The sequence below is a fragment of the Hemiscyllium ocellatum genome, chromosome 6 (assembly GCF_020745735.1).
Source record: "Hemiscyllium ocellatum isolate sHemOce1 chromosome 6, sHemOce1.pat.X.cur, whole genome shotgun sequence".
Taxonomy (NCBI): domain Eukaryota; kingdom Metazoa; phylum Chordata; class Chondrichthyes; order Orectolobiformes; family Hemiscylliidae; genus Hemiscyllium; species Hemiscyllium ocellatum.
The window spans coordinates 49,971,152-49,983,838 of NC_083406.1; the positions used below are offsets into that span (position 1 = coordinate 49,971,152).

At 39.9% G+C, this 12,687-nt stretch overlaps 1 protein-coding gene across 1 annotated transcript in view; it reads left to right on the plus strand.

Annotated features, from left to right (window-relative positions):
• cep295 (centrosomal protein 295) overlaps window positions 1-12,687 on the plus strand; it is a 188,566-nt gene that overhangs the window by 157,628 nt on the left and 18,251 nt on the right. Inside the window, exon 26 of the mRNA XM_060826944.1 lies at window positions 2,597-2,717. Within this exon, the coding sequence (XP_060682927.1) occupies window positions 2,597-2,717 (121 nt within the window). The remainder of the gene's footprint in view (window positions 1-2,596; window positions 2,718-12,687) is intronic.

The following is a 12,687-nucleotide window of genomic DNA, read 5'->3' on the forward strand; positions in this document are numbered from 1 at the left end:
GCCTCCAATTACATTTGTAATTTTGAGAAGAAACTATCATTGGAGGCACCACATTTCTGTCCACTAGTGGAATCTGGCAGACCATGTTCTGCGTTGTTTCTTTTACAAAACCTCTTTTATACAATGGTTGAATTTTTTGATTATTTGTTATGAGACTATAAGTCATAAGGAAAAATAATTCAAGGTAATGGACACCCATGTGACAGTTTCATATAACATTTTACTGAACATAAATATTCAAATATGGAAAACTTAGTGTTGCTAATGAGTTCTCCTAAAACCTTGACATTCATTGTGCTATAGTCATACACAAGCTATTAAAATTCAATTACAATATAAGCTATAATTCTGTAAAAGTATTTTTAAAGTGTGCATGCTTAATGTTGACCATTTTAATGTTATTTCTGTTGAGGCTTTTTATAACATTGATATATCCATTTAATGTTCTGAGTTTCTCTTTAACATAGTTTGTAGACTGCTACTCAGTGGCTTGCCTGCTCATGTGACCTTTTCCTCACTGTTTCTGTTGCATGTTCAGACTTGAACTCCATCTTTCACCTGGCTCCCTTTTATCACCTTGTATTTTCAATTTTAACATTCGTTGGTATCAACTACTATCATTGGAGCCTTCAGATATTGCTCTCAAGTACCGGCATGTGCCGTGTCTGGGCCTTGTCCTTGCTCCTTTCCTGCTCCTCGGCCCATTTTGAAATCCATTTCCTATTGTAGGCAATCATTTGAGAAGGAGTAGAGATTGAGGGTTGGATGATGTCAGTGGGTTGGTTGGACTGATGGAGAATGAGAAGACATATTGAGTGAGGATTTTTGGACGGTCCTACAAAGACTCCATGGGTTAGGAGGACTCTAAGTCTGGATCCAATTGCTGAATGTTTTGATGGGCTTTCTTCGTGGTGTGGATCAGCACACTTGCTGCTTTTGGCTTTCAATCAGTTCTAGAAAAGCACTGTCACTTACATTAATGCTGACCTTTTACATGCTGCATTTCCAAGGCATTGGAGACCTGACCTGTCACCTTTTAACAGTGGGACATGGAATAAAAAACTAAGGCACTAAGCCTCCTTTCAATCTTTAAATGAATGAAAGATTGTGAAACTTTAGCAATTGCCATTATCTTGCCCCTACCATTAAAATGGGAAGTGAATGGATTGAATCCGGTTTATATTTTCCTTTTAATGTCTCATTGCTGATCAATAAATCTGTGCACTAATTTCACTTTTTATACATCACCTCAGCTAATTCGTTGCTGCATTTTCTAAACTTTACCCTGTCTCAATTCAATTGGCTTGATTTTTGTACCTTTTTCTGTTTGGACCTAATTTTAAAAGTGTATAAATTTAAGGCTATAGTCAATGGATATTCACATGACATTTGAAATATTGGAGCTTCAAGCAAATTGTTTGCTTTGTGTTGTTAATGGCATAAAGGTTATGGAGCAGAGGTAGCAAAATGAACTGAAGGTGCGTATTAGCTATGATTCACTTATATGGTAGATCACGTTATGTTCCTAACTCAGCTTCCTGATCTAATTGGTTGCTAATAAGTGAAAATGACAAGGTGTTCCTCTTTTAGAGGTAAGCATAATGTTTGAGTAAAGAGTTTAAGATCTCAATTTTTTTTTGTTTATTTATACCCTTCAGTAGAGATTACAGTTCTCCTCAGAGGAATCTCCTCTGTGAATTTTATTACTTTGATTGTCTGCAAATTCTTTCTTCTATTACCTTTTCATAATTATTAAGTCTGTACTGCAGCCCCTGATAGTGTGATATTCCTTTTTTATATTTTTGACCTCTAACCAACTTAATTACATTTGTCTGGTCTACAGCCATGAATCAATTGTACAACCTAAACATTACAATTTTACCATTGCTGACACTCTCTTTCTTAACCGTTTAGTTACTTTGGCAATTGAAAACTGAATCCTGATTTTTATTTCCCACTCCTACCAAGTTAGGATGTTTCTTTTGGTGCTAATTTCCACACTTTGCACATAGACTTTGATTTTTATGCAACACTTGTCTCCCACTTTCTCTCCAACTGTATGTAAGAATGTTATAAAGGCTCAACAGAAAAATATATTCCATACTTCATATTCTATATCACTATTGATGTGTAAAACCAGAAATTCTCAATCTGTTTCAACTGTGGTGTTCAAATTCATTTGGATAAGAAAATTAAAACAAATCCAAAACCCCTCAAATCTCTAGTTCGAAAGCTGCTTTAATCCAGATTTTGAAAACTTGAGTACCTCCAAATGTCCACAAATACCTTGACAAATGTAATGACTATAATATGCCTCTTGAATTCCAGAGGATCACTTATTTTTGTTTTTTAACAAGTACATAAGTTTAGAATACATAAGTTTTCACAGCTGGATTGTTGTCTTGATGCAAATAAAAACATATCATGAGCTCAGTCTACTAATGTTGGTAACATTTCTGCCAAATACTAATAGACTGTAAAGTTTACAAATTCAAATTTAGTTTCATATTACATGAAACAGAAAAAGTTAAATTATTTCTGAATATTTTTGTCTGAAATTCATCTAGAATATTAAGTATTATATCTTTTTATGTAGGTAAATGAGTTGCAGCCTTCAAAGCTTAAGACCACTGATCATGCAATTACTAGCTTGCATAACTTAGAAGTTGCAGATTGCAAAATCAATCACATGGCATCTTCTCAAAACTCTCCAAAAGGTATGGAGAAGTAATTTTAATTCCAACATCTGCAGTCATTGTTTTTCCTAAGTAATTTAATAATACCAATGTTGAAAATGATGAGTTTAATATTAAGCTTATCCAATTGATTCATTGCATTGCTTCTTCTAAATAATAAATTTCATGTCATACTTTTGTTTTCTTTTAGCTCATAGCGATTAACTTTAGGGAGTGTTTACTGTCTGCCTTAAACTATTCAATAGGATGAAGCGTGTGAAAAATTACGTTTAGTTAGAAATTTAGGCTGGCACAGAAGAATGTAACGGTTTCACACCACCATCTCTGTGGCCATCAAGAAAAAGAAGCTGTTCAGGCTATCCTCATTTCCATAGACCTGTAGGTTACGAGAATTTCAAGTGCCCACCTTGGTGATTTGTAAATGCTTTGAGATTTTCTCTTCTGTAACTCTTCAGACAGAGTTCTAGAATACATAACCTGCTAAGTGAAAATATTCCTTCTCAACTCTTCACAAATCCTTCTGACTATTACTTTAGATCTGTAGTCTATCATAGCTATATGTGTTGCTAGCTGAGGAGAAAACAAATGAACCTTGACAGGATCTCTGTGATATCCTCCTTGATACAAATAAACGTCAGGTGGGAAGAAATTCATATAGCCGAACTGATTAAATTGATCATGTTCTGGAGCAAAAGCACACCATATTCCACGTGTTAGACAGAGTTTTTAAGAAGGCATTAAGCATACTTGCCTTTGTTGCTTAGACTATTTGAGGAAAGGAGTTGAGATGTCATGTTTAAATTTTAAAGGACGTTGGTGAAACCTGTTCTGGAGTACTGTGTGCAGTACTTGTCGCTCTGTTATAAGAAGGACATGATTAAATCAGAGAAGGTTCAGAATAGATTTACTGAGATGTTGCCATGAATGGAGAGTTGAGGTAGGTAGGCTGGGACTTTGTTCACTGGAGCATAGGATGTTGAGGAGTGATCTTATAGAGGTTTATAAAATCTTGGGCATAGATAAGGTGAATAACAAGGATCTTTTCACTTGGACGGGGTGGTTTTAAAACTGGGAGGCACATTTTAAGGTAAGAGGAGAAAGTTTTAAAAGGACATGAGGGCTAACTTTAATGCAGTGATTTGTGTGTGAAATGAACTGCCAGAGAAAGTGGTGGATGCAGGTACAGTTACAACATCTAAAAGACATTTTGATAAGTACATGAATAGGAAAGGTTTAGAGTGACATGGACCAAACGCACACAACTGGAACTAGTTTAATTTTGGAACATGGTCAGTGTGGACTAGTTGGAAAAAAGGGTCTGTTTCCATGCTGTATGACTTTGACTCTGTCACTCTATTACAGTTGTTTGTTTACCAGAGTGTGGATGAAAAAAAACAAGAATAGGAGATTCTTTGAGCCTTCCTTCCTTGGCAACCCACCTGAGAGGGAAATACTGAATCTGAATCCACAGCTTAGAGACTTCACAGACACTGCCTTAGTTCCTGTGGCTATGACCAATTTACTGCAGTCAATGGGCAACTCATAATGCTGTCAAACTACAATAGAGGCAAAAAGAACAATCTCTAACTTGAAAAGGTAGGGAAAAAGAAAAACTCCAAAACCTGCCTGCCGGAATTTGAAACAGTTGTTTGAAATTAGTAACAGTCATCCCAAATAACGCTCTCCTTTGGTGGCCCTGAACTCTCCAGACTAGACATGAATGTGACCGTGAAATAGAACGAAGAACTGCAGATGCTGGAAATTGGAAACAACAAAAACCAAATTGCTGGAGAAACAATGTAGGTCTGGCAGCATTTGTGGAGAGAAAGCAGAGTTAACATTAAGTCCAGTGACCCTTCAGACCCGAGTTTTCTCCAGCAATTGCTGATTTTGAATCAAGAGAGTGGCCTTGTGTAAGGTCTGCAAGGTAGCTTACCAAAATACAACACTGACTACAACTTCTTTTAATCAGAGATTCCAAGATGAACAACATCTCTTTTGATGTTAGCTTCAAAATTAGGAAAGCCATAGCAACTGGCACGATCACACAGAGCTGAAGAACAGATTTGGGGACTCTATACATTCAAGTATTGAGTCAGCAACCTGCAAATCTCTGCTTGATAGGCACTTCTGCAAGCAATCTTACAGATCAGACTGGAACACCCAATGTCATTGAAGGAATCAACAATGTGGTCATGAGATCTGACATCCAAGAAGAACTGGGACTGGTTTAATGAAAATAATGAGGAATTTGAAGATTTGTGAACAATAAAGAAGTCAGTTCATCAGTCTTAGCTGATTATCCTGGAGAAGACAACCTGTTGCCAATCATTTCAGCACTTCATTGTAAAATTAAGACCATCTAAAATGATAGTAGGTTGTGGTTGCAAGCACAAAGACTCAACTACATACTGACACTGCCAACATAAGCTTCTCAGAAAAGCGAAAATCTATACTTGACTAGCGATATAGTACTAAGTAGGTAGGTATGTGGCTTGGAGGGGAACTTGCAAGTGATAGTGCTCCCATGCATTTGCTGCATGGTGGTTTTGGAATGTACTGCCAAAGGAGCTAAGGTTCAACCTACAATGTTGCTAGTATTGTGCTGAAAGTGTTGGATGGGTACCAATTAAGTGGGCTGCATTTCCTGGATGGTGTCAAATCTATCATACTCCTGAATCAAGCCTCGTAGAAGATTAATGGTTTAAAAAAAAGTTTCTTTTTCAGGTGGGCAGAGTTCAAGTTTATAATTTTTAGACTGAAGTGTCTCTTGCATCAGTGTCTGCAGCTGCAATCTTTGTTCAATAACATAGTGTGATTCTTCAATTTCAGAACAAATCAGTTTGACCTCATCCAAATGTACGTTGTCTCAGTTGTTGTATAACCCAAGCTTGTAACTATCAAGGCCTCAATGCCTCTGTTGATCCGCTTCACTTAGTCACTTGCACCTTTACCGTTCCAAAATCCTCCCTACCATGAGACCATATTGCAATGTGATGTTGGTGAATGTACCTTTTAACGTCGAAGCACTGAGAAGGAAGTGGCAAACTCTGTCTCCTCAGGAACTTTTATGTTGGGGGTTGGTGCCCCATAGTTTCTTGACAGTTCCAGGGGAAGCTCCAAGCTGTATTTAAATTGTGAGTTGACTAATAACACTTTGTATAATTATGAACTCTGAAATCTAAAAAGGAACATTGGCAATTTGACATGTCACCGTACAAGATAGGCCACTCGGTTCAAAGCCTCTGTGTGTGGTTAATGTGGTTAATGCTGCTGCCTCACAGTATGTATCAGGGACCAGTGTTCAATTTCACTTTGGGGAACTGTAGAGTTTGCACATTCTCCCCATGTCTGCATGAGTTTCCTCCCACAGTCCAAAGATGTGCAGGTTAGCTGGATTGGCTATGCTAAATTGCCCATAGTGTCCAGGAATGCACGTGATAGATGGGTTAGCCAGGGTAAATGCAGAGTTACACGGATAGGAGTGAGGGATGCTCTCTGGAGGATGGGTATGAACTTGATGTGTCAAATGGCCTGCTCACACACTGGAAGGATTCTATGCTGGTTCTCCAAATGAGTATCTTCGTCTCCATCTTTCTCCTTGCCTCTCTGTGCATTCATCGTTCTCAAATATTTCGCTTTGCCTCAATTAAACCTGCCTCTACCACAATTCAGGGTAATACTTTCCATATATGAACCACTTAGTTCTTGGAACAGTTATTCCTCTTATTCCTCTTATTGATTTTGCTTCTTTTACTAATTACAAAAAAATTAGCACCCTCTCATGATCAATCCTTTCATGAATAGGAACATTTTCTCCATATTTACTCTGTCTTGAGCTCTCATGATCGTGAATACTTTGCTTGGAAATTGAACATCCAAGAGTAGTCAAATTCTGTGAAGTACAGGCAAAACATAAATGGAGGTGAGCTGATGTTATTAGTGAATATTATAATAATATAGATATGGAATAGGCATGGGTGTAGCAAAGAAGCTACATACATTAGTGGGTGTAGTCTAGAGGCCTCCACAAGGTAGTAATGAAATAGAGGATAACATTGAACAGGAAATTAGAGATGCAAGCAACCAGGGTACTATAGTAATTTAATATTTGATACGAATCTAGATGTCACTAGGGTAAGCCACATTAGTCATAATACTATAGCAAATTAGTTCCCGAGGAGTGTACAAGATTGGATTTTTTTTACGTTCAAAACTTTGAGGAACCAACTTGGGAAAAGGTATCTTAAGACTTACTTTGTGCAATGATAAGGGTAATTAGCAATCTTGTTATGAAAGATCATTTAGGAAAAAGTGACTATTACATGATAGAATTCTTAATTGGAATAGAGTATGAAGTAGTCTAATCTGAAACTCTGATTCTAAATATAAACAAAGAAAAGTTAGACTGGGTGTCTTATCAAAAGGCATGATAATATTAGATTAGATTGTTTACAGTGTGGAAACAGGCCCTTCGGCCCAACAAGTCCACACTGACCCGCCGAAGCGCAACCCACCCATACCCCTACATTTACCCCTTACCTAGCACTACGGGCAATTTAGCATGGCCAATTCACCTGACCCACACATCTTTGGACTGTGGGAGGAAACCGGAGCAAACCCACGCAGACACGGCGAGAATGTGCAAACTCTACACAGTCAGTCGCCTGAGTCGGGAATTGAACCCGGGTCTCGGGCGTTGTGAGGCAGCAGTGCTAACCACTGTGCCACCGTGCCGCCCACTAATAGATAGGTAATGGTTAACATTTAAGGAGCAAATGTATGCAATACAGCAGTTTTATATTCCTTTTGTGAAAATGAACAAATAATAAAAGTGAAGATAAAATCAAGTCTGAGGATAGGAAAGGGTTGGAATTCATTGAATGAAGACCAAGAAATTAAGAGGAGATAATTAGAGTATGAAAGTCAATTTATGAAGAACATAAAAAGTGAACTGTAAAGAACTTCTAAAAGTATGTTAAAAGAAAAAAAAATTGTGAAGACACATGTAATCCACTTACAGTCTGAAACGGAAGTCACAAAAATCTTCCCAGAAGTGATAGAGAAGCAAGGGTCTTTTGTGAAGAAGAAATGGAAGGAAATTAGTTTTTTTTTCAAAAAAAAGTGCTAGAGAAATTTAATGGGACTGTGTATGTGTTTGGGACCAGGTGGACCTTGTTGATTGAGGTTCTTGATTGGCCCAGGTTAACAACAAACAATCTGTAAAACCTTGGCTGACCAATATAACCAGGAGATTTGAATCGCCTCAGTTGAGGACTGACTCCGAGCTGGCTGGCGACAACCGATGTACTGTGCTCGAGTAATTGGAGGAAGACTTAGTGACGGGACCCAACCACTGTGCAGTTATTTCAGTGGGAATGGAAGAAAACAGGATGTGACTGAAGAATATTCGCTTGCAACAGTCATCTTGGAGTTGGGGTAAGCGTTTTGTGGTACCAAATCTCTATTGGGAAGTTTGACTCATTTGGCCCTGCTGTCGAAGACTGGGCCCAGTATGTGGAAAGAATACAATATTTTTTTCTGGGCAAATGTCATTTGGGGCAGATGAAAAGCAACAAGTCATCCTTTTGACTGCACGTGGACCCGCAGCATTTTTAATAATAAGAGACTCAACTTTCCCAGAGGCACCAGGCACTAAAATCCTCCAAAAATTGACTGAGTTAAGAAATATTATGACATGAACCTTCTCTACTTCTAAGACGCTACCAGTTTTATTCAGCTAATAGAGAACTCAAGAAATCCATATTGGGATTTTGACACTGTTATGACAACTGGCAGAGGCGTGTGATTTTGAGTTAACTCTGAATGAAATGCTGACAGATGATTTGGTATGTGGTATTAAATGATGGAATCATGCAAAAGTATCTACCAACTAAAGTCCAAATGGACTTCAAACAGGTAGTGAAGCTGGCCTCGTCATTAGAAAATGCAGCAAGTGGAGCATGGGAACCCCAATGTAAGTGGACAACTGAACTTGGTAAACACCACCTAAGTATAGGCAATTGCAGAGCCTCACGCAGGGCATGCCTGAGCAGAGGTACCCTAGGCCAACCCACATCAAAGCCAAGCCTCGGCCAAATGGCTAAACAGTTATTTGGGATCTGGATTGGTAAGTTGTTGTAGTTGCTGTCGGTACACAGGCTTGAGACTGCAAAGGAGTCCTACCAGGACTCATAGGCTGGTACCTAGGAGAGCGCACACCTTGGAAAGTTCCCCTACATGTGCATTGGAACAATTAAATTGCTTAGTGACACCCAAATCAGAGCCTATTAAAATTAAGTTAAAAATCACACAACACCAGGTTATTGGGAGGTTTAATTGGGAGCACACTAGCTTTCGGAGCGACGCTCCTTCATCAGGTGATATCACCTGATGAAGGAGCATCGATCCGAAAGCTAGTGTGCTTCCAATTAAACCTGTTGGACTATAACCTGGTGTTGTGTGATTTTTAACTTTGTACACCCCAGTCCAACACCGGCATCTCCAAATCATGACTATTAAAATTAAGTTTGGTTAAGTGGTTATCTAGTTCACATGGAGGTTTGATGCCAGTGCAGCTGGATCTGTGGTTGTAGAATATATCTTTAACATTCGTTCAGGATTGCACCCTTTAACTGGACAAGACCTCAGCCAGACTGAGAACATACACTGGGGAACCATTGCAAGTTAAGAATACGACTTTGGTTCCACTCTCCTTTGAGATGCAGTTGGTGCAGTTCCCACTGATGATAGAAAAAGGCTCTGGTCCAGGTCTATTGGGGTGGAATTGGTTGAAAAAGATTCACTTGGATTGGTTCAACATTTTTTGATTGGAAAATGGCTGCCTCAGTGAAGCAGGCAAAAGTAGAGGTGGAAATCAGGAGGCTGTTTGGGCAACCCTGGTTGTGCTGATTATGAAGTCTGATGGAATGGCTTCATTCGCTTTTATGGGGATTTTAGACAAATGGTAAACCACTTCTCACATTTGGATATATGTTGGTGGTGTGGCTGTCCTTTACAATACTGAACATGGGCCACACCTACCTACAATTGTATAGAAGAATCTCCTACAGTAAGGAAACAAGGCATTCGGCCAAATGGGTATACATTGACTCTTTGAAGGACATCCTGCTTAAACTCATTCTCCTTCCTGTGCATATGCCATAGCTAATTCACATAATTTATACATCACTGGACAATGCTGGTTAGCACTGCTGCCTCACAGCGCCAGAGACCCGAGTTCAATTCCTGCCTTAGGCGACTCAGTGTGGAGTTTGCACATTCTCCCCATGTCTGCATGGGTTTCCTCCAGGTGCTCCAGTTTCCTCCCACAATCCAAAAATGTGCAGGTTAGGTGAATTGGCCATGCTAAGTTGTCCATAGTGTTAGATGAAGGGGTAAATGTAGGGGAATGGGTCTGGGTGGGTTACGCTTCAGCGGGTCAGTGTGGACTTGTTGGGCTGAAGGGCCTGTTTCCACACTGTAAGTAATCTAATCTAATCTTAACGTGGTCGGTCTATCTAACCTGCACATCTGTTGAGGAATGTGGGAAGTAACTAGAGCACCCGGAGAAAACTCTTACAGACATTGGGAGATTGTGCAAACTCCACACAGACAGTCCCTGAGTCCCTGGCGCTGTGAGACAACAATGCTGACCACTGCATCGCCCCGAGTGTGACTGGATGAGGAGTCCCAGAAGTATGCTATAATTAATACCCATAAGGGTTTATATCATTATACAAGACTGCCATTTGAGTTATCATCAGCCTGCATCCTCTTTTAGGACACCACGGAGTGTATTTTACATGCTACCTCAGGTTGCTATTTATCTGCATGGTGTAATAATAACAACAGGGAAGACCAATAAAGAGAACTGGACATAGTGCTTAAACATTGTTCCTAGGCGGGTGTATGCTTTAGATTGGGAAAACTGTGTTCCAGGCGCCCTCGGGTTACAGAGTCGACAAAACCGGATTACACCTGATGGAAGAGAAAATGAGGGCAATCAAAGGAGCCTGGCTCACATGTCTGTATCGGAGCTTAGGTCTTTCCTTGGGTTAGTGAATTATTACGGAAAATTCATATATAACCTGACCTCCATCTTGGCTCCTTTACACCTGTTGAAAAACGATCAGCCTTGAAAATGGCCACAAAGCCAAGAAGCAGTCTCCAGGGAAATGATAAAGCTGCTACGTAAGGAGTTGGGTCACTACAGTCCAAGACGAGAGTGGTGCTGACATACAATGCCTCCCTGTATGGTGTTGGGATAGTGTTGACCCACCAGTGGCCGAACCAAGAGCATATGCTTCCTGGACTTTGGCTGATGACCAGATAGAGAAGGAAGGTTTGGTGGGAGGAAGTTCCACCAGTACCTTTTGCAGACAGGAATCTTTCATCGTAACAGATCACAAACCCCTGCTAAGACTACTTGTCTTCAAGGTAGTGCAGCTTAAAGCTTACAATAGAATTCAGTGTGAGCCCTTTATTCTCTGTGTGTATAAATGCAAGATGGAACACCATCCAGGAAGCAGAGTGGCTAATGCAGATACTCAAGGGGTGATGCCTCTCTGGAAGAGACCTTTTTGGTTTTAAACATTCTGGACACCCTTCCAGTTACTGCCAACAATATCCAACTGTGGACACAAAATAAACCTGTCCTAACAGCTGTGGTAATGGGGAGACCGAAGGGCCATTGCAACCAGGATTGAACACAGCGAGGTCAGATCACTATAGTTGAAGGCTTATTACTGTGGGGAGCAAGAATGATTGTCCCCAGTAAAGGTCACTGCCCGATACTGGCCAAATTCTACCAGGGTCAGCTGGAGATTCCAAGATGAAGATGCTAGCAAGAAGCTATGTCTGGTGGCCAGAGCTGAGCGCTGATAACTGTATTGGTGGGGCAATTCCCAGAGTGCCAACAAGGGCAAAAATTGCCACCAGCAGTACCCACACATTTGTGGGAATAGCCGGGTAAAGCCTGGATTCAGTTGCTTGTCAATTAAACCGGTCCTTTCATGGACTCAGTATTCCTGGTCATTGTGGATGCCCATGTTATTGGGATTTTGGAAAGCTCTAAAGCCTAAAAAGATGAATATTACTGACGCTGTCAGCAAACATTTGCTACTCCATGACACATCCACAAAGTATATATAAATATTCCAAGATAGTGAATTGCTTTACTATCATTTATCGAGGAAAGCAAAGAGCAGATTGTCTAGCAACAGCCCCGGTGATCAGCAGGAAGAGCATTCAGTAGAAGGCGACTGAAGGGGAAAGGCATCACTTCGCCACCTAGTTTAGAGCCTGCAACCAGTCACCTGCATTGAAGAGTGGATTGTCTGGTGCATTCTGGGGACAATGGATCTTCTGACATGTCAACATGGTTGGCGTTTTCACTGTCTGTATTTTCCCTTTTCCTTGCATTGTTAACCTTTCAAAAGCAGTATGAGGATTTAATATATGGCTGTGTCACCATTCTAGAAGTATTTGTTCTTCTGCCTTGTTTCCTTGCTGTCCTTGTCCTGAAACCCATTTTTCTTTTCAGTTACCTCTTCTTTCCTTTGGCTTTCACATCACAAATATCATCTCCAAGCTTATCTTGATTTTGTCCATAAGGCAAACCTTCAGCTCAGTCTCTAAAGTGTCCCAAATAGTAGATAATTTTGGAATTAGTAAACTATTCTTGAACATATTTTGTTTCACAATAATTCCATTCTCGACACCCATGTCCCTTACGATTTACGTACAATTTCCAAATTACATTTTTGATTTCTTTCCCAGTCTAAGCTAGAGTTGTCATCTCATCTTCCCCAAAAGCCTTGACTACATCTGCAGATTTCTGTTTGAATCTCTGCCATCAAAATTTCACCCCTTCTTTAGTACTAAAATAACCATAACTAAAATCCTTCTCCTCTGCAGTCTTTTAAACCATCTCTTAAAGCCTCCCCTTTATTTCTCTTTGCTCAGCTTTACGTGTGCTTACCTGGTCATA